This window comes from Salmo salar, chromosome ssa26 (assembly GCF_905237065.1).
Source record: "Salmo salar chromosome ssa26, Ssal_v3.1, whole genome shotgun sequence".
Lineage (NCBI taxonomy): Eukaryota > Metazoa > Chordata > Actinopteri > Salmoniformes > Salmonidae > Salmo > Salmo salar.
The window spans coordinates 26877479-26900391 of NC_059467.1; the positions used below are offsets into that span (position 1 = coordinate 26877479).

General features: G+C 44.2%; 1 protein-coding gene across 4 annotated transcripts in view; it reads right to left on the reverse strand.

Annotated features, from left to right (window-relative positions):
• The window catches only part of dennd5a (DENN/MADD domain containing 5A), a 93387-nt gene that overhangs the window by 15143 nt on the left and 55331 nt on the right, over positions 1 to 22913 (reverse strand). The window contains exons 2-15 of one of the 4 annotated variants that reach the window (XM_014176035.2): positions 15638 to 15706; positions 14607 to 14716; positions 13751 to 14450; positions 10424 to 10611; positions 8780 to 9094; positions 7085 to 7300; positions 6613 to 6847; positions 5752 to 5902; positions 5519 to 5612; positions 4243 to 4374; positions 3808 to 3960; positions 3394 to 3481; positions 3222 to 3306; positions 2941 to 3012 (exon numbers count right to left, since the gene is read on the reverse strand). In XM_014176035.2, coding sequence (XP_014031510.1) covers positions 2941 to 3012; positions 3222 to 3306; positions 3394 to 3481; positions 3808 to 3960; positions 4243 to 4374; positions 5519 to 5612; positions 5752 to 5902; positions 6613 to 6847; positions 7085 to 7300; positions 8780 to 9094; positions 10424 to 10611; positions 13751 to 14450; positions 14607 to 14716; positions 15638 to 15706 — 2608 coding nt within the window. The remainder of the gene's footprint in view (positions 1 to 2940; positions 3013 to 3221; positions 3307 to 3393; positions 3482 to 3807; positions 3961 to 4242; positions 4375 to 5518; positions 5613 to 5751; positions 5903 to 6612; positions 6848 to 7084; positions 7301 to 8779; positions 9095 to 10423; positions 10612 to 13750; positions 14451 to 14606; positions 14717 to 15637; positions 15707 to 22913) is intronic. The other 3 variants (XM_014176037.2, XM_014176038.2, XM_014176039.2) reach the window with 3 other exon arrangements.

Here is a 22913-nt window from a genome sequence, read left to right on the forward strand (position 1 = left end):
TCCTCCAGCATCTTCATAAGGTCCTTTGTTGTTGTTCTGGGATTGATTTGCACTTTTCGGACCAAAGTACGTTCATTTCTAGGAGACAGAACGAGTCTCCTTCCTGAGCGGTATGACAGCTGTGTGGTCCCATGGTGATTATACTTGCGTACTATTGTTTGTACAGATGAATGTGATACCTTCAGGCGTGTGGAAATTGCTCCCAAGGATAAACCAGACTTGTGGAGGTCTACATTTTTTTTCTGAGGTCTTGGCTGATTTCTTTCGATTTTCCCATGATGTCAAGCAAAGAGGCACTGAGTTTAAAGGAAGGCCTTGAAATACATCCACAGGTACACCTCCAATTGAATCAAATGATGTCAATTAGCCTATCAGAAGCTTCTAAAGCCATTACATCATTTTCTGGAATTTTCCAAGCTGTTTAAAGGCACAATCAACTAACTGTATGTAAACTTCTGACTCACTGGAATTGTGATACCGTGAATTATAAGTGAAATAATCTGTCTGTAAACAATTGTTGGGAAAATTACTTGTGTCATGCACAAAGTAGATGTCCTAACCGACTTCCCAAAACTATAGTTTGTTAACAAGAAATTTGTGAAGTGGTTGAAAAACGAGTTTTAATGACTCCAACCTAAGTGTTTGTAAACTTCCGACTTCAACTGTATATATTTTGTTGTTGTTGTTGCCTGTTTTGCATGTTATATTGGCATTAATACGTGTCACATATCAGTTTGCAACAATGTAAAAAAACAAAATCATTGAGTTAATAAAGCCGCATACAAACATGGTCTCTTTTTTGTTTTCTTGAGTAAGGCAACTCCAAAATGCAGGTGTTTCAGCATAACTCAGAAAATACGGAGCATTGGGTTGGTAATCTTCTCTAGTTGCGCCGTGATTGGCTCAGTGTTCTGTCACTCATTGGGACACTACATTGCCGCAAAATCTATGGGGAAAGCTTGAAAATGCAAGTCCCTTGGGTGCTGCTAGAGAGTTACATTGCCCATCCAAGAAGGCTCAAGGTCATTGGCCACAGATAAAAATACTTCAAATCACGTTATATCTACCGTAGCTTTGATTGGACTGATCATGTCAACATCATACTTTCAAAATCTTAGCTAGGAAGTTAGACAAGCAGTCATCATCATGAACCGCATCGACAATCTACTGGCAAATCCATTTCAATCCTTGTCATATGAAGAGACATTATAGATTAAATGTATCGGTGCTCATCGGCCATTGGACATAAACATTACACGACAAGTTGGAAATCGCAAATTCAACAATGAGTGGTTTGGAAGGAATCATTGGCTAACTGCAAGCATTGCAAATCAATCTCTAGCCTGCTATTCAATGGAGTGGGTGTGTAGTACAAGTATGGGTTTAAGGGTTTCTTTTCCAAGCTTAAAAGGATTAACATTCATGCTGTCAATCCAGCATGATTTCTGCCACGTTCAAAACAACTGGAAACTCGGAACTGGAAAATCTCAGACTTGGGACTGGGAAATCTGAAGAAAAAAAACAAGCTCCGACTGGGAAAATACGTTTTGAATGGTTATCCAACTTGGAATTCCAAGTCGGGAACTCTGGCTTCTTTTTAGAGCTCCGACCTGAAGATCACTGATGTCATGATTCAACCTAGTTTTTTTCCGAATTCCCAGTTGTCTTGAAAGCACCATAAATCCAGAGAATGACAGACTTTGATGACAAAGTTTGATGACAAAATTTTGTCATCAAGTGAGCACAGCACAACAAGGTCAGTCCAAAAATGTATTGTATGCTGCTGCATAAATGATGTAATATGCCAGGAGATATGTATACTGTAGCTAAGAAAGTAATACTAAGTGTATGTTGTTTAGTATGCTGTTAGTAGCCCATGTGCCTCACCCTAATAATTTGGTCACTTTCCCCCTCATAACTTAGCCTACTCTTCTGACTTGGTGGTGCACATGTAGCCTATAGCCTGTTTAAGAGAAATATAATCATTGAATATTGTAAGAGCTTTCATTGTCTGCTTATAGGCCCCATTTATTTATCCTACGGTTCTGACTTGGTGTACAGGGAGAATACTGTAAGAACAGCCCATGTTCTAAATTCTGTCGCTGTACATTTCAAAAGTGCAGAACAAATAGCTATATTGACTACATCCGTCCTAGCTCACTCATTAATGTCTTAATCGAAATTACAGATTGCCTCTTATCCGCTCGTCGTCACCTTATGCCATAGTTTGTACATCTCAATTGTCAGTAAAACCACATTTGTTTAAGAAAGTCAGCCATATCAGCTATGGTGTTTTTAAAGGCAGTAAATGTGGCTGAATGAACTGTGTCGCTGCCAGACAAGGCTCCGCTGATAGCCAGGTGTAGCAGTGGTAAGGATTCACTTCATGGTGCTGAAAAGAAAGCTCTGCTGTTGGGACAGCTTTATGTTGGCCCTAACAGTTTGTGGGCACCGTTTGTCACCGTTTTATAGCGTAATTCATGTATTGTTCAGTGTTGTGTTGTGTAGTGGTTTTGCTGGCATGCATCTAAATACATTTGGGGGAGTTTGCCCCACCAAGATTTACATGTTGGTATAGCATTTGGACCAGACATGAGGGACCAGACATGAAGACCATGAGGACTGTAGGTCAAGTCTGATCAAATAGAACACAAAGATGGAAGGCTAAGCTTTCAGTTTACACTGTACAGTGGATATATACATATACTATATATATTTTTTTAAATCATAGCTGGTAATCAAGTGTTTATGCCTGCTGCAAAGCTTGAGATGCATGGCTATGAGGCTGATGTCAGTATTTTTCCACTACATATGGTCTTGAATCATTGATAATATTCTGTCTTGACTGAAAGTGTTTTTCGTCAGTGGGCCACAAGATGGCAGTGAAAACACTTTGAAATCATTACATTCTGAGGTATGATCAATCAATCATTATCTCACCTTGATTCGAAATTGTCATTTTCAAAGAAGTACGTAGAGGTACGAAGGCATACATTTGAACCGCTTCTGCCACTACAGAAGGGATAATCAACACAGGCAGAATAGTATAGTATCACTTGCAACATTCCCCTTACAACCATCCATCATTTCAAGACCAAAGGACTTGAAATGTATATTCACGAGGATACTTGACAAATAGTGTATATACGGTAGGCAGAGCATCTGAAGACACTGATACTGTGATACTGTGGTAGATCTGGTGAATGGATGAGGAGACTCACCTCATATCCCTGATCAGGGATACCTTGAGAGGGGCCAAGGCAGCGCCAGCGTCAGACTTGCGTCTCTCTATGTCGTGGATGAGACCTGATGTGGGGAGGAGAGAGAGGGATGTGGCTATGGCTTTACATCACCGTCCATTTATCACATTTCAGGATTCAACGAGTAGCTTACCTGGGGGACCCAAACCGGCCGGTGCTGCATCCGTCTTCTCTTTGCTCTCCTGATAGTGGAGCAGGTGGGACCACAAGGCAGATTTACCCTGGCAGATGAAGATGGAGATGCGGGAATGAATGTATGCGCATTGAATGCACCTAAATGCATACATGTGTGTTAGTGTGTATATATACTGTTTTTAAATAATACTTCCTTGCATTTGCGTGTGTGTGTGTGTGTGTGTGTGTGTGTGTGTGTGTGTGTGTGTGTGTGTGTGTGTGTGTGTGTGATTGTGTGTGTGTGAGAGTGTGTGTGTGTGTGTGTGTGTGTGTGTGTGTGTGTGTGTGTGTGTGTGTGTGTGTGTGTGTGTGTGTGTGTGTGTGTGTGTGTGTGTGTGTGTGTGATTGTGTGTGATTGTGTGTGTGTGCTGACCTGTTTGACCTGCAGCCCATGGCTCCAGATTCTCTCCAGCAGGTCACAGAGGGAGGCGATAAGTGTGTTCTCCTCCACACCTGTAATGCTGACCTCCCCATGACCCAGCTCCACTGCCTCCCTGCCCATCTTCTCAACCAGCATGCGCTTGGTCTGGAGCGACACACACATCACCGTACAGGGAGATTACCATCTCTGGAGGCCAGATGGTCGACACTACAGGTGCTGGATCTCAATATCCAAGTAATAGTCTACTGCAACGGTCATTGACATCAGAATACTTCTGAGTGACATTGAAACTAATGGAGACTCACTGAAGGTGTTGTATCTCAATATCCATGGGATTGTCTACTGCAACAGTCTACTGCAATGGTTATTGCAATCGTAATATGTCTGCGTAAGAGTGAGATGTAGGAAGACTGGTATTTACTGTACCTTATTCCTGCACTCCTTCAGCAGACCCTCCACAAACTTCCAGTTGGTCTGAGCGATGACGGAAGGGGAGAGGTTGGACAGCTTGGGCTGCCGGATGGTAGTGCCCAGGTTTCTGGCCTCCTGGATGTATTTCTGTAATGAGACAGAGAGGACAGGGTCAGACAGGACAGGGTCATGGAAGGACAGGGTCAGAGAGGACACACGTGGAGTGGCCTAAGAGTAGGCTATACACCAAGGGAGAGTAATCAATCTGGCTCAATGTTCATCATCACATAAACACAGAGAGTCACACCACTCGGCAACCAACCACAGAACGTATACAGTGCATACAGTGGATAGATTTCTGGTCACTACTACAATGAGGGATTGATCATTCCAGAGGAAGGAGAGGGAGGAGCTCTGAGTCAGTTGTATAATGAGCTGAGCTGCCTGTACTGAGGTCATTTCATGATGGACGATGTGTTTCTGTCTTTTACCTTTCTGACCTCAACATCCATCCTGGGAGGCGTGTGAGTGCCATGTGTTTTCTGGGATTCTGTCAAATCAATCTAAATATGACTTTCTTAATGTGGAGTTAAGTGCACCCTAAAGTGAAACCCTAAACCTGAGAAGAAACCCTGGAAAGTGATCTGGAGTATCAGGTAAAGCTGTGATGCTAGGAGGAGGAGGGAGTGAGGACCACATGGGGGGAAGGGCCATGTGGACGTGGTGTGAGGCTCAGGCCCCACCCACTGCCAACACATACCACATCCACAGCCACAGACTTTAGACAGGGCCTGAAGGACTGCGAGAGCCAGTAGTAGTCTAGAAACAGCAGGAGCTGCAGCTCCGGGAACAGACACTCCACATGCTGGGAGCGTGTGTGTGAGACGGAGAGAGAGAGAGAAAGAGAGAAAGAGAGAGAGAGAGAGAGAGAGAGAGAGAGAGAGAGAGAGAGAGAGACCGAGAGACCAAAGAGAGTGTGTGAGAGAAATACAGTAGATAGATGTGAGGGAGACAGTAGGTGTCAGAGGGATAGAAACAGAAACAGAAAGAGAGGTTAGGTCAAGAGGAAATAATTGAGGGAGAGTAACAGAGAAAAATGGACAAACAAGACTTTAATTCAATCGTTCCAGACTTTCGATATTTAGAAGTGAATACCGCAAGCCATGAAGAAGACTGAGGAAGAAAACAACAAGAAACTAACGATAACACAAAAACAAATAGACAGAATCCACGTGAATATGGTTTTGGAATGTTAATCCCGTTTTTCTAGGGCTGCTTGATGTCCTCTCACCTCTCTCTGGTCGTTGTCCAGGTAAAGGTGTTCAGCGTGTTGTTTCTGTCTGTCCTTCCTCCTCCACTGTGCTGGAGCACTCCTCTTCGCCCATCTAACATACAAACAAAACAACTTCACTTAGAAAGACACGAAAGCCAAATAGCAAAGATAGAGACAAAACAAACATATTTTTAAAGTATTATCAATCAAAGTATGTAAATCAGTCTCTCTTGCGGAGGTGTGATCCTCACTTGTTGCTGACGGGTCCAGTGGAGAGCACGTCAGCCTGCAGCCGAGGGAAGAAGCCGTGTTCGTAGCGACCCTGGCCAATCTTCATATCCAGCAGGTGGGGATGCAGGGCCGTGTGGTCGATCTTAACCACCCGCATCTCTATGGCCTTCTCTGGGGTGACACAGAGAGGGGAGGAGGATGAGGTACTGTCACAGCAGATCTATTAGCACCAACCGTCATGGAGGATTTAACAGTCTTATGTCATTGTTAAGCCACTCTGTGAGTGCCTATGAGTCATAGCACTGAGGGGTCACATAGATTCACCACATCTCATCCCTGACTCCTTACCGCCACACCTCCATGCTGTGAGTTATCATCACCTGAACTAGGGTTGCAAAATTCCTTTAATCTTATCAAAATTGCCAGGTTTTCCAGAAATCCTGGTTGGAGGATTCATGATTTCCTGCTTATTCCCTTCTGATTCCGGGAATCTTCCAAACTGGATTTCTGGAAAAACTGGGAATTTTTGCTAAGTTATTGGAATTATGCATCCCTAACCTGACCCAACACTCAACATCATCAGCACCAATGACAGCAAGCTACATACGTAGTTGACTATTACAACTGTGTAGATAACTGTGTAATGTATAGGTTAGTACATAACTGACATGCATGCAATGAATCATACAATTACAGAGAGGAATTTGAAAGAATTTATAGTTAGAAGAAAAAATTAAACAGCTAAATCCATTTTGTCATGAATTATTCCAGGTGTTACTGACTGTTCCCATGTGTGTCTTGAAAACATACAAGTATCTTGCACCATCTGAGACAATGATCTTAATAGTATAGGTGTGAAAATGGGTTTCCTCTTTTCTTACCCGCCTCGTCAATATTGGTGCACGTCTGGTACATGGAGGTGCGCAGGGTGGGCGTGCGCACGTTCAGCATGCGGATTTTGTCCACGCGGGAGTCAAACACCCTCAACGTGTGTTCCTTGTCCTCGTCATCATGGCAAAGGATCTTACTATCGATGAAGGAGGCGAACATCTGAGTCTCCAGGAAACGGGACAGGAAGGGCAGGTAGGGCTCAGGCTGGTCAGAGAGGAAGGAGGCCTGGAATCGACAAGAATCACATCACAAAATGAAGGGAGGACTCCTGGGGGCCAATTAATATGAAAAGCTTTAAAGAGCATTGAAGACTTCCACTCAAATTAATGTTTCAGAGTCTGGAGTGGGACAGCGTCCCAAATGGCACCCTATTCCCTATGTAGTGCACTACTTTTGACCATAGCCCTAGGGCCCCTTATCAAAAGTAGTGGACTATATAGGGAATCCAGTCCCTGATCTCACCTTGTCAAAGTTCTGCATCTGGTCCCTGTTGCTGAACCAGGACTCCTTGTCCTGGCTGGGCTGGATGACAAACACCTCGTAGTCTGCGAACATCTGGGTGAAGCGGTTGGCGAAGACCTCTCGCACCTGGATGTTGAGCTGGTGCATCTTCAGCTCCTCCTCATCACACTGCACCTTCAGGTCCTTGTTGCTGCTAGCATCCACCCTCACATCCAGCTGGAAGAGGGGGAGGGGGAGGTAACACAGCGGGTCAGGAAAATACAGCACAGAAAAATAGAGAGAATGAAAAAGAAGAAAAAGAGGGGTTTGATGACAGAAGTTAAGAAAGCCATAGAGCAGGGGTCGACAACAGAAGTTAAGAAAGCCATAGAGCAGGGGTCGACAACAGAAGTTAAGAAAGCCATAGAGCAGGGGTCGACAACAGAAGTTAAGAAAGCCATAGAGCAGGGGTCGACAACAGAAGTTAAGAAAGCCATAGAGCAGGGGTCGACAACAGAAGTTAAGAAAGCCATAGAGCAGGGGTCGACAACAGGCGACCGGCGGGGGGTGGGTTGGTTAGAAAATAACTGTAAAATCACCAATATTCCCACGAATTAAAAATATAGACATATGTGATCGTGTAATCAAGGTATGAAATTATTGTTATTATCAAATCCAATACATTTTTGGGCTTAGATGTGGTCGATTTGCAGTGTTCAAATTGTTTGAATTATGTTCCGGCCCCCGATCATCCGCTGTGATAAAAATCAGCCCGCGACTGAATCTAGTTGCCTACTCCTGCCATAGAGGGTATGGGTTTCTTATCTCCATGTTAGCACAGGCTGCTGGAGCACTGATAGGGGCATGGGGGAGGAAGTCTGAGATGTTTTGATTTATTGACAAAAAAAACCTGAAAACACACGCATTCCTCTGTTACAATCAAAGTGTGACACAGTTGCAGATCTCAACATGCAGGAGCCTGACAAAAGGACACAGTGAGTGAGTCGCCTATACATGTCCGCATAGACTTGAAGATGATTAATGGCTACGAAGCCCAGATCAGATGGCAGGGATGTGACCCACTGAGCCCTCCTCTAATTCATCGCTCTACACCACTGATCCTAAATCAGGTGGTTACCTTAATGTGAGACATGGCCGCAATGACCCTACCTGAAGCCTTACCCACAAAATGAGGAGCTAAAAGCAGACTATCAGAGCAGGCAATCTCTTCAGAGAAAGCTAATGCTAGCCCCTACTAGTCCATAAGCTGCTTACTATGGGCTCCTACAGATATGGAGAGTTGGAGAGACCTCCTCTCTGTAGTTAAAAGCTAATTCATTCATTCACTGGTCTGTAATGTGATTCTGCTGAAACATTACCATCTATTACCAACGGCCCTCTGTGTCGTGTTCAAACCAGATGGCAATTAGGTTCTGTATGGGCGCCAATTTTCTGTTGATGGCAATGTAGCAGACTTCCTCCGTCACCAGGGCTGAGCACAGCACACTTGAAGCTAGCCGGCAGCAGCTTACACGGGCAGCTCATAGACTGCCTTTCCCACCCTTAGTCATTTTCAAAAGAGTGTGACAGACAGGCAGTATTATTCTGCATGAATTTACACTGAGTATACCAAACATTAGGACTCAGTGTATATGCAGACGCTCTATCTAGAATAATATGTTCCAGTCAAACGGATGACCATGGCCCTGCTCTCACCTTCTCCAGGCTGACCCCAGTCCTCTTGACCAGGGCCTGGAGTCTAGCGATGGTCTCGTTCTCCCTCAGCAGGTAGGAGTTGAGGGGGGAGCTGGCCAGGTTGCCGTTGCGTCTGTCCGTAACCATGTCGGTGGAGCGGAAGCCCCGGTGTTTGGCCTGGCCCTGGCTGTGGAGCGGGTTCCCCTCCGCAGACACACCGAAGGCCAACAGCACCTCGGAGATCTCCTGGATGAACTCTAGCTTGTTGGGGAACAGAGGGAGGTCCTCTGGCAGCTCAATGAAGTGGTTGTCGATGTCCACGAAACATAAGTTGGCCTGGAATGACAGGTGGTCTTGTTTAGCTGTCATTGTAAACATGTCAGTGAAACAGAGGACACCAGAGAGAAGCAAACTGAGTGATAGTTATGTTCTTGTTATAGCAGAACCATTACCACTTTGCTCCACTAGGTGGCTTAACGCAGAGAAGTACCAATTGAGGCATAGTGAGAAAAGATGTGGATGACTTCAAGACATTAACTGAAGACAGTAATATAATATCAACAGATATTCTGAATGGGACAAATTACTCTTTTGAACAAGATCAGCACTCCATTGTTGATCTGCTGCTTTTCATCTTAAGAGTATTAGGATTTAAATATAGAAATGGATGAATAAGGCAATATTGAGATTGACTTAGGTCATCAATTCACAAATTCTCAGGCTTTTTATTCATCATAGCTCTTTCCATTGGACCGGCTCCAGATGTGTAAAAGCTTGTTGCACACACAGCACCCTTCCTCCAGGCTCTATGTTGAAGGGCCCTTAGCAGAATTGCTGTGTACAGTAGCAAAGCAACGTGTTTTGATCAACTGTAAAAGCATGGGTAAGCTACAACATGGTTAATGAGGGCTGTTTGTCCTCACAAAGGACACACTCTACCCTCTGAGAACATTATTAAGAAGTAAACACAAAGCCATTTTATTTAAGAAAAATCTTTAAGCGTGAATAATGTTTAATGATAACCATTTAGCATTTATGAATGGGTTATCTAAGTAATTAATCAATCATATAAGTAAATTGATCAAAAATTCACCTCCTTTGTGTAAATTTGGTGGGAAAACGACTGTTAATCAAAATGAAGGACAAAAACAAGCCTGGAGAGCTAGGGAACGAGGGATGGTTTGTAATCTGTGTTGTAAGGCCCTGTGATTCTCTCTACAGATTAGCCAATTTCATGCCGTCACTTTGTTGGGTGTATCAGACAGCAGTTGGAGATGGGGTTGGCAGGAGTGTCCAGAGGGAAGTCATTGTTAGTATTCTCAGCACAAACACCATTCACGCATTGCAATCTGATTAGAAATGACTTGTTATCGCTCTGACAGGCTGCATTTAAAGAGGGCTGGGCTGAGGGAATCCAACTAAATGGTTTCAGCTAGAGCTGAATGTTTCCAATTAAAAATGCCTTTTGGAGAGAAGGAACAGGGAGGATGGGAGAGGAGAGAAAGGAGAGAAATGAAAAAGGTAAACGACCCTAGAGAAATAATGACATGCATAAATCTCAAAAATCTATTTCAATTTGTGTGTGTGCGTGTGTGTATGTGAGTAGCTGTGCGTACGTGAGTGTGTGCAAACATGCAGGCATAGGTGCATGAGTGTATAGGTTACCTCCTGGGGCAGCTCTAGTTTGGTGCGGTCACCCTCTCCGTTGGAGTGCAGGCCCATCAGGTAGGGCACTGGGGCATCCAGGAAGTGCAGCAGTGAGGCGGGCAGGATGGGCACATAGACATGCTGCCACTGGAAAGGGAACATTAAGGCTGTGATGCTCTCCGCAACAGTCATCAGCCTCTGGTAATCTGTCACACAAACAACAGAGGAGAGAGTCACAAACTGACTGGTTTTATATGGTCACAAAGGCTAATTGTTTTGACACCTACAGTATGCAATGTATTCTAATGTACAGGGTTAAACAGTCCACTCCAAATCAAGTGTTTGGCATCCATGTAAACTTCCATCCAGTCCTGTTTATTTACATTCCTTCTCTATCAGTCACAACAAGTCTATATTCAGTAGCAGCTCTGTCTTTGCTTTCTACTGCCAAAATAACTACTTGTTCTTCATTTGGCCTTATGTTCTCCCCTGTTCTCCCCCCAGAACAGGCCCCCTCCCCTCTCCTCTTTCCCCCCAGAACAGGCCCTCTTCTCTCTTCCCCTAGAACAGGCCCCCTCCCCTCTCCTCTCTCTCCCCAGAACAGGCCCTCTCCCCTCTCCTCTCTCTCCCCAGAACAGGCCCTCTCCCCTCTCCTCTCTCTCCCCAGAACAGGCCCCCTCCCCTCTCCTCTCTCTCCCCAGAACAGGCCCTCTCCCCTCTCCTCTCTCTCCCCCAGAACAGGCCCTCTCCCCTCTCCTCTCTCTCCCCAGAACAGGCCCTCTCCCCTCTCCTCTCTCCCCCCAGAACAGAACCTCTCCCCTCTCCCCCCAGAACAGGCCCTCTCCCCCCAGAACAGGCTCTCTCCCAGGCTGGGTCTTCCCCTGGTTGGGCCACCTCTCCCAGGACCTGGGCAAGGGACTCAGAAACAGGAATACTAATCTAGCCTGTCTGCTAGTGCTCTGACCTTGCCTGGTGAACAACAGGCCTTTTCAGAGCATGATACCACCTTCCTGAGAAAAACCACAAACAGACAGACAGACAGACAGACAGACAGACAGACAGACAGACAGACAGACAGACAGACAGACAGACAGACAGACAGACAGACAGACACACACACACACACACACACATGCAAATGCAAGGAAGTGCGCTCACGCACAATCAAGCACATGATAGTATACACACACACACACACACACAAACACAAACACACAAATGCGTGCACACACACAAACACACAAACACACCGCACCACATTAACACACACACACAGGCCTTGCCAACAGCTAATCTAGTCTAAGAGAAAACACACTCTTTAATAGGGTCATTCATCAGATATTCAACTGGGGCTAATCTAATGAGCTTCAGTGTTGGCGTAGTCCTCCATTTGTACTCCCCTCTGTTACGCTGCTTTCCACAAGGACTTTCCAAGACGAATAAGGTCATCGGAGCCTATTTGAGTGGTTTGCTAACAGAATGAGAGCTCTATATACGGACTACTAACATGCAGGCCAGGCAGGGGAAATGGCAAGCTTCCATTGATCTACTTGGAGAGATGGGAAAAACAGCAGCAGATGCTCGTTTCAAAGAGGATTCATGTACTTACTGTATGTGGGAAAGACACTGGCCAGGCCAGGGCCTATGTATCTGAGTTATGAATTATGCCTTTATTTTTAGAACAGACCCTCTCCAGTCAGCTAATTTTTAGTATGGGGCATAACTTGCCTCAGCCTATGCAGTTTTAACTAACGACACCCTGTCCCTGCTCAGTGGAAAGCTCACAGGTTCACACTCTAGAAAACACTCCTCAGCACACATTCTGCAATGAGCCTTCTGGAGAAAAAAAGGGATGATGTCATCTCCAACCAATCATCTTTACCCTGCATCACTGACTGCGTCCTCCTCCTTATCCTCCTGCAAGGGTTGCCTAGCAACACCACAGCATTGCTCCTCGAGCCCCTGGCGTTTTATAAACAATTTGCCTTTTCCCTGTCTCCGTAATGGATCCTATCAACACGCCAGCTCCCCAATCCTGAAACAATCTTCCTGCTGCACTCCACTGACTCTGATCAAAGTCAATCCCAGTGTGCTTCCATGGAGGAGGAATGCGCCATTCTGTATAATGCTGAAAAGCACATTTTCTTTTCAAAACCTCCAACATTGGTCCCTGAACAAAACAATTCCTGATTGGAGCTGATTTATTATGTATAATGCTGTTTCTTTTCACACATAGTGGAAGACCTGTTTCTATCAATTCTGTAGATCTCATTTTTAAATGTGCTAAATGAACTATGTCATATCTAAATATTTCTCATTCCTCCCAAAAAAGCTCCTCTTGAATGTGCCCCTATTCACTGTCAATCGCTCTCAGTGTGGGCCTGGGGTTGAACATGAGCAGGGGGAAACAAAGAAGGCCTGATCACAGCCACCAGAGACAGCCCTTCACAGCACACACACTGCTGCTGCAAAACAGCCTGTTTACCCCAGCAACTCACACCAGCACACACACACCAGATACACACACACACACCAGATACACACACACACACACACACACACACACACACACACACACACACACACACACACACACACACACACACACACACACACACACACACACACGAGGAGAAACTAACATTTACACAAGCTGGGAAGAACACAGCTTTCCTTAAAGGTACAATGCAGCCGTTTTTATCTAAATATCAAATAACTCCTGGGTAACAATGTTGTACCTTACTGTGATTGTTTCAAATTAAAAAGGTTAAAAAAATATATATATAAAAATAGCTTCTTAGCAAAGGGCAATGTCTCAAGCAAGAATTTTGCTAGGACTGTCTGGATAGGGAGGGGGAAACTAGCTGTTATTTGTTATTGGCAGAGAGGTTTGGAACTCAAATTATATTGGTCTATTAACAAATTTAGTACATGATGATGTCACCATGGAAGGCCAAAACTCCATCCCACCAAAACATGCATACATTTCAGGCGGTCTTTTCAAACAGCTCTCACACTAAAAGTCCATTATCATTTTCACCATTTCACAGTATTAATACAAACTCATAGTATGGAAATATATATAAAACACTAGGAAATTGAGTTTCTGACTGCACTGGGCCTTTAATGGAATCACACGATAGTTTATTTAATCTGCCTGGATAATAGTTCCAATGAACATACCGAAGATCCTAACCACAACTGTTATTTCTGATTTCTTCTAAAATGTCAGTATTTCTGTTGAAATAACAAATCCCAATCCTTTCTAAAAGCGATGGGGACAATAGACAGAAAACCACAGAAAGCTCTGCAGATCAGAGAGAAAGAGCCTAAGTAAGGACTTACGCTGTGAGTAGAGCAGGATCTGGATCTCCAACAGGGCGCAGGTAAACAGCTGGAGGACGTTCTCCACCCCCAGCAGCTCAAACACCTGGCTGATAGGGAAGTCAAAGAGAGGCAGCTCTGCCGTGCTGGGCCTCTGGCACACCACTGGCCCATACACCCCCGAGAACTTTAGGGAGCGCCCAGCGGGAGGCAGGGGCACCTCGTACAGGATGTTGTAGACGTAGCTCTCCAAGGGGAGGGGTGGGGGCTGTGGGGAGGAGACGGCCTGGTGGAGCTGCTGGAGCACCTTCCTGCAGGCTTGGGGGAAGGCCATGGGAGCGATGAGGCAGATGCACTTGGACACGTAGAGCGTGTCACGGCTGATGTCGTAGGAGTTGAAGCGCTGCAGCCGGGAGATGGAGGGCATGGGGAGGAGCGTGTGTTGGGGGTGGGGGTTGAGAGGGTGGGGATGGAGGTGGCGCTGGTCCTCGGGGCACCGCGGGGTGGTGGGGGTGTGCAGGATGTCGTATTGTTCGGCATTGTGCATGTGGTACAGGGTCTGCATGGCGCTGCAGATCTGCTTGCTGGTCACCTCCTCGTAGAAAGTGAGGGCGAAGCCGTACGTCCTCGAGCCATCCTCCCGCGTGATGATGAAGGAGTGGAACTGAGGCTCACGTGTGTCCGCCTGCGTGCGGAAGGCCAGACCCTTTGGCATACACAACTGAGAGAGGAGATAATAGATCAGGTTAGTCAGTCAGCTAAACAATACAGGTTCTAATCCATAATGACATACAGATGTAAACCCTGGAAACAGAAATGGGTGTAGCTTCAAATAAAATACACTTTGTGTTAGTTACACATTCCGCAGTTCCCTTACCATGCCAACGGCATCCTGGTCAAAGGGACTCCACTCCACATTCTCTGGGTAGTGCGCTAGAACTTTGGATTTAAAGGTTCTCCGCAGTGGACTCTGCTCAAAATTCTCACCTAAAAGAGAGGGAGAAATAGAGGGACAGAGAAAAAGACAGAAGAAAAAAGAGAGAGCAAAAAATTCAGGACTCAGGGCTCAAAGTGCAACAGAAGCGCAAAAGGATGCAGAGGCCCAATCAGAAGCAGACTTGAGGCACAAGACAACCCTCCTCACAGGAAATACGAAGTGAGCACAGTGGTCTGGAGAGAAAGGCTGTATTGCATCATGTAAAGCTGTCAACAGCATCCTGTACTGGGCCAGTGAAGGAAAGTAACCGCTGCCAAAGAGGTCAAATAGTCAGATAATAATACTATGTATTGGGTTTTGTTTGTATAAATCTATTCAGAAAAAGACAATGCTTGTTGCTTATAAGAAAACAAACTTCTACATATAGAATTACCAGTAAAGTGACAGCTTTTATGGCAATACAGGCAAAGCAACCCGCAAAACAATCAATCAATCAAATAAACCAACACAAATTAAATTGATTCAGATCCACAGTGAAAGCAGAAGTGATGCACACACCAAGACATGATTGATAAGTCATTCAGAGTGGAGGGGGAGAGTACACATTGGCCAAGCAACACCAGCGCTGGTACATGTAGGTAGAACTGGGTGTGTGAGAGACGCAGTGATTGTCAAACAGATTGGCTTGTTGTTCAATAGCTAGCTTCCAAAAGAGGAGGTGAAGGTAGAGTAGGAGGAGGAGGAGGAGGAAGAAGAAGGAGGAGGAGGAGAGAGGGAGGACCGGGAAGGGTGGAAAGAGGGAGGAAGGACAGAAGGAAAAGTACTTGCAGAGTTCCCCTCACCTGTGCAGAACTGAGTTCTCAGAAACATTGCAAATCAACAAAAGGAGAGTGCTGTGAAACAAGGGCGTGTCAGGTTAAAGGAGCAAGCGGAGGTGAGGTCATTCTGAGGAGGGGGCTGGTGGGGGTTACCTTCATCTGCACTCGCCAATCCTCTGGCCCCATCTCTGAATTTAGTAGCCTCTATATACTGGCATAAAGCTACACAACAGATAAAACAACAGTAATTAATCACATGGCTACCGCTGAGTACCGCATCACTTCTCAATAAGTGCATACACAGCAGGAGTTACTCAGGACAGAAGGGTTCTGACAGTGTTCTCCTATAGGTGAGAGAAACACTGAGGGAACAACACATCCTCTCCATGTGTGTATGGAGGCACAGTGTTTCTGTCAGATTTAGGTTTCTGTCAAGATTCTGTCTAAACCAGCTGGGTGTGTTTTCAGAGAATGATGTGTGTTGCTGTAGCAATGCAGTGCTCTCCTCTCCTCTCCAAAGCCCATGATTAATCCCTGTTGTCAGTGCTATGCTGTAGATTATGGTATTACAGTGAACACACTTGAAGAGATGTATCTGTGTGTTATAATACATGAGGGAATATGATCAGGCCTGTGCTGGTTCTGAAGGAAGCAACACAGTGTAACTTATGGAGAATGAGATCATTTAAAAACACCTGAGAGGATTGTGGGCGATCCAAAAAAACACACATTAACTGTAGTGTTTCAGAACAAGTGGAATGTGGCAGACACAGGGCTATAAAAAAGAGACAAGGGTACTGAACAAAGAAAGTATTTGTTAAACATTAAGTTATTCTGAAAGTATTAAAAAATATGTGTGTAAGTTAAAGTTATTAATGACTCACATTCTTCCCTGTATGGTCATAACAGTGCATTGTCCCATTGAGTCTTGTCTTGAAAAAGGCCTGGCAGCTCAAACATCAATAATAAACAGTCTCCATTCTATACTGTTGCCTTTGTCTTTCTCTAGTCAAAGCTATGAACAAACATCTTCTTGATTGCCTGAGGTAGAAGTCGGTAGATCATGTGTATCCTAAGACAGTCAGTGGGCGATCATAATAAGACTCTCTAGACTGGTCCCTGTGTTCCTTCCTACACTGTCCACAAAGATAGATAAACCTGGAGGATGGATGTTATTGTACAGTACAATTACATATACCACGCCCCTCCCCTCCCCTCCCCCATACAACCCAATGTCTGCCACCCATGACTGAGAAAACCTACATGCCAAGTATAGAGCTTACCTTGTCTTCAAATTAAATATGGAATGCTTGCTTCTTTTAGTATTTGTCTAGTATGTTTCATCAAAGAATTAACTGATATGTTTTGATTATATTCTTAAACTTGCTGCTGTTAGCAAGGGCCAAAAGGTTTTCAATATATTATTATACTGACTGCTGTTAATAATGGCAAATATGTTTTGATTATATTATTATTATACTGATATCTTAGCAAGGGCCAATAGTCAGCCAAAGAGAAGGTAAATGCTCTCCATCCCTGGGGAGTTTATAGCACACTTGCTATCGCACAGGTGTCAGTCTGTGGATTCATTCAGTGTTATCCTGATTTAGACACAGAGAAGGAGAGAGAAAACCTAGGTCTGCATCTCTCTCCCTCCTCCAGTCCGGCTGTCACACACATTATACACCACATTTTAGAGCTGAGGGAGCCTGTGGCTGCGTGGGACGTATGACGTGCCCTCTCTTGTCTTCCCTGAGTCAGGAGATCCGGTCCAATCCAGAGCCTCTCCCAGTCCTTCCTCTCTAACCCATCAGATTTCTAACTTCCTCTCTGTGATAACCCACAAATAGGACCATTTCTGATTGGTCTGACGGGTAAACCTGTCTAGCCTAACCCATAATTTTCCTCACCCATTCACCTACAGTGGGGTGATCCAGTGATGACACACAGTACATCAGATTATTGATGATGCTGTGGAAAAGAAGTCCTCTTTCCTGAGTACTGAGTAATGTGATTGATTCATTATGTGTCTGCTTGACCATTTTATTCTGATCATTTTAGCTGGAATTTAGTGACAACTGAACAAAGCTGAAGAATCACTACCTAGGTTTCCATCCAATTGGTGACAGATTTTCATGTGAATATTCTAAAATCTGCATAAATAAAATATGCACATTTTCCCACCAGTTGTGTGTTTCCACCAAACTGATCAAAATCAATCCTTGATGATGTAGTGCAGACAAAATGTACTTTTTCGCTTAAGTTTTCATGTACGGAATAAAAATCTGATGTTCAATGTGTTTCCATCGATTTTCAACTCTTTGCGTTAAATAGCAAATGTGTCTACTCTGGTCTTGACATGTGCGCTCTATCCAACAGCACACAGATACAGTGTGGGTAGGCTGTGCAGGTTGCAGAGCCTACGGGGGTGGCAGCATCATGTTGTTGGGGTGCTTTGCTGCAGGAGGGACTGGTGCATTTCACAAAATAGATGGCATCATGAGGCAGGAAAATTATGTGGATATATTGAAGTAACATCTCAAGACATCAGTCAGGAAGTTAAAGCTTGGTCGCAAATGAGTCTTCTAAATAGACAATGACCCCAAGCATACTTCCAAAGTTGTGGCAAAATGGCTTAAGGACAACAAAGTCAAGGTATTGGAGTGGCCATCACAAAGCCCTGACCTCAATCCTATAGAAAATTTGTGGGCAGAATTGAAAAAGTGTGTGCGAGCAAGGAGGCCTACAAACCTGACTCAGTTACACCAGCTCTGTCACGAGGAATGGGCCAGAATTCACCAAACCTATTGTGGGAAGCTTGTGGAAAGCTACCCGAAATGTTTGACCCAAGTTAAACAATTTAAAGGCAATGCTACCAAATACTAATTGAGTGTATGTAAACTTCTGACCCACTGGGAATGTGATGAAAGAAATAAAAGCTGAAATAAATCATTTTCTCTACTATTATTCTGACATTTCACATTCTTAAAATAAAGTGGTGATCCTAACTGACCTGAGACAGGGAATTTTTACTTGGATTAAATGTCAGGAATTGTGAAAAAAACAGAGTTTAAATGTATTTTGCTCAGGTGAATGTAAACTTCCGACTTCAACTGTATATGGTGAGCTACCGAGTGGTTAGGACAGGCAAGCCCCATACTATTGTGTAGGACTTAATTGTTCCTGCTGCCGCGGATTTGGCTGGGACAATGCTGGGGGAAAAGGCCAAGAAAACTATACAGACAATATCTTCATCAAACAACACCATTTCATGACGCATCAGTGACATGGCAGGAGATGTTTTGAAACAATTACTGCTTTGCATACAAGCCAGTGAATTCTATGTGTTATAGCTGGGTGAGTCAACAGACGTGGCGGGCCTGGCACAGCTCCTGGTATATGTCCGTTACGTTTATGGGGGGTATATTTAGGAAGTCATCCTCTTCTGTAAACCACTGTAAACCAGGACAACTGGAGAGGCAATTTTTAAATGACTGGACAGCTTTGTGACATCAAATGTACTTTGGTGGTCAAGATATGTTGGTATCTGTACTGCTGGCGCAAAGGTCATGACAGGGAGACATAGTGGAGTGGTAACACGCGTACAAGGAGTTGCTCCCGACGTCACTTGGGTACACTGCAGCATCCACCGAGAGGCTCTTGCTGCCAAAGGAATGCCTGACAGCTTGAAAGACGTTTTGGACACAACAGTGAAAATGGTTACCTTTGTTAAAGCAAGGCCCCTGAGCTCTTGTATATTTTCTACACTATGCAATGATATGGGCAGCGACCATGTAACGATTTTACAACATACAGAAGGGCACTTGTTATCAAGGGGCAAAGTATTGACATGTTTTTTTGAATTGAGAGACGACCTTAAAGTTTTCTTTACTGACCATAATTTTCACTTGTCTGACCGCTTGCATGATGACGAGTTTCTCACACGACTGGCCTATCTGGGTGATGTTTTTTCTCGCCTGAATGATCTGAATCTAGGATTACAGGGACTCTCCGCAACTATATTCAATGCGCGGGACAAAATTGAGGCTATAATTAAGAAGTTGGCGCTCTTGTCTGTCTGGATTAACAAGGACAACACACAGATCTTTCCAGCATTGTATGATTTTTTGGGTGCAAATTAACTCAAGCTTACGAACAATGTCAAATGTGATATAGCAAAGCACCTGAGTGAGTTGGGTGCGCAATTACGCAGATACTTTCCCGAAACGGATGACACAAACAACTGGATTCATTATCCCTTTCATGCCCTGCCTCCAGTCCACTTACCGATATCTGAACAAGAGACCCTCATCTAAATTGCAACAAGCGGTTCTTTGAAAATGGTATTTAATCAGAAGCCACTGCCAGATTTCTTGCCATGGCAAGAAAGTTTCTTGCCATGGCAAATTGCGCTGTTAAGACACTAATGTCCTATGCAACCATGTACCTATGTGAGAGTGGATTCTCGGCCCTCACCAGCATGAAAACTAAATACAGGCAGACTGTGTGTGGGAAATGATTTAAAACTGAGACACTCTCCAATACAACCCAACATTGCAGAGTTATGTGCATCCTTTCAAGCACAGCCTTCTCATTAACCTGTGGTGAGTTATTCACAATTTCTGATGAACAAATAAGGTTTAATATGTAAGATGGCTAAATAAAGAGCAAAATTATTGATTATTATTATATTAATATTTGTGCCCTGGTTCTATAAGAGCTCTTTGTCACTTCCTACGAGCTGGGTTGTGACAAAAACTCACACACATTTTTATGTTTAATAAATGTATATTTTAGTGTGTGTGTGGCAGGCTTACAATGATGGCAAAAAAATAACAATTAAAGTTCGCTTTGATTTGATTATAAAAAGTTTGAGAACCTGATGATTGTTACCTGTTTGATTGTTAACTGTTTTTGTTTATTGACTGCATTTCTTTTTAGCCTTTTGTTAGTTTCTCATTTCATTAACTTAAGTTGATTGATTGCTTGTTGATTGATTGATTGATTAGCAAACATGTGTTTTCCATTACCTTTCTAGCTAATAGGCTATGTTAGAGATTACGCTTCCTCTTCCAATTATAATGTGGGGAGGTAAAAATTATGAAAAACGATGTTCCAAATCTATTCATTTTAAAATGTTGATTACTTCTTGCAACAAGGCAACAGTTAACAAGTCGTCCCAGATAAATGATGCAGTGCCCCCCTTGGGCCAATAGAGATATTGCGCGTGACTAACAATTCAGTTAATTACTATAGCTCCCACCTTTGGCCAATCAATGTAATTTTGTAAATTCCGGATCTCTATGGCAAGACACATCATTCACCCAAGTTTAGTCAAAATCGGCCCAGTGCTGTCTGAGATATCGTGTGACTAACGTACAAATGGACGGAGACAGATCCACAGTCCCCTCCCCAATTTCATTGTGGGGGACAATTGTCATTCACCTGATGATAAGGCAAGACATGATATTTTTTATTTTTTTGCTAACATATGATGTGCGTCCTTGGGTCGCTGGTTTGCCTGGGAGGGGGTACCTGGGCAAGAAAATCGTGGAATTAACTGCTTAATCTGCTGTTTACTTTCACGTCCATAGCCTAGAATCCTGGGCTGGAAACTAGGCCAGGAATGTGAACAATTAGACTAGCCAAACAATGGAGTGGTATGTCAACAATACTAGGCACAATCAGACAGGAGACAAACAGAGAGCACAGAGAACACGGCATTCATCATGCTATCTATCCAGTCATGAAAACCTGGCTACTGTACAACTATAAGTCTAGATACAGTGAGGGGAAAAAGTATTTGATCCCCTGCTGATTTTGTACATTTGCCCACTGACAAAGAAATGATCAGTCTATCATTTTAATGGTAGGTTTATTTGAACAGTGAAAGACAGAATAACAACAAAAAAATCCAGAAAAACGCATGTCAAAAATGTTATAAAATGATTCGCATTTTAATGAGGGAAATAAGTATTTGACCCCTCTGCAAAACATGACTTAGTACTTGGTGGCAAAACCCTTTTTGGCAATCACAGAGGTCAGACGTTTCTTGTAGTTGGCCACCAGGTTTGCACATTTATTTACATTTTTACATTTTAGTAATTTAGTCGACGCTCTTATCCAGAGCGACTTACAACAGTGAATACATTTCATACGTTTAAATTTTTTTCCATACTGCACACATCTCAGGAGGGATTTTGTCCCACTCCTCTTTGCAGATCTTCTCCAAGTCATTAAGGTTTCGAGGCTGACGTTGGGCAACTCGAACCTTCAGCTCCCTCCACAGATTTTCTATGGGATTAAGGTCTGGAGACTGGCTAGGCCACTCCAGGACCTTAATGTGCTTCTTCTTGAGCCACTCCTTTGTTGCCTTGGCCGTGTGTTTTGGGTCATTGTCATGCTGGAATACCCATCCACGACCCATTTTCAATGCCCTGGCTAAGGGAAGGAGGTTCTCACCCAAGATTTGACGGTACATGGCCCCGTCCATTGTCCCTTTGATGTGGTGAAGTTGTCCTGTCCCCTTAGCAGAAAAACAACCCCAAAGCATAATGTTTCCACCTCCATGTTTGACGGTGGGGATGGTGTTCTTGGGGTCATACGCAGCATTCCTCTTCCTCTGAACACGGCGAGTAGAGTTGATGCCAAAGAGCTCCATTTTGGTCTCATCTGACCACAACACTTTCACCCAGTTGTCCTCTGAATCATTCAGATGTTCATTGGCAAACTTCAGACGGGCATGTATATGTGCTTTCTTGAGCAGACGTGCTTGTTGCACCATCGACAACTACTATGATTATTATTATTTGACCATGCTGGTCATTTATGAACATTTTAACATCTTGACCATGTTCTGTTATAAAATCCACCCGGCACAGCCAGAAGAGGACTGGCCACCCCTCATAGCCTGGTTCCTCTCTAGGTTTCTTCCTAGGTTTTTCGCCTTTCTAGGGAGTTTTTCCCAGGGAGTTTTTCCTAGCCACCGTGCTTCTTTCACATGCATTGCTTGCTGTTTGGGGTTTTAGGCTGGGTTTCGGAACAGCACTTTGAGATATCAGCTGATGTACAAAGGGCTATATAAATAAATTTGATTTGATTTGCAGGGGGACTTTGCGGGCGCTGCAGGATTTCAGTCCTTCACGGCGTAGTGTGTTACCAATTGTTTTCTTTGTGACTATGGTCCCAGCTGCCTTGAGATCATTGACAAGATCCTCCCGTGTAGTTCTGGGCTGATTCCTCACAGTTCTCATGATCATTGCAACTCCATGAGGTGAGATCTTGCATGGAGCCCCAGGCCGAGGGAGATTGACAGTTCTTTTGTGTTTCTTCCATTTGCGAATAATCGCACCAACTGTTGTCACCTTCTCACCAAGCTGCTTGGCGATGGTCTTGTAGCCCATTCCAGCCTTGTGTAGGTCTACAATCT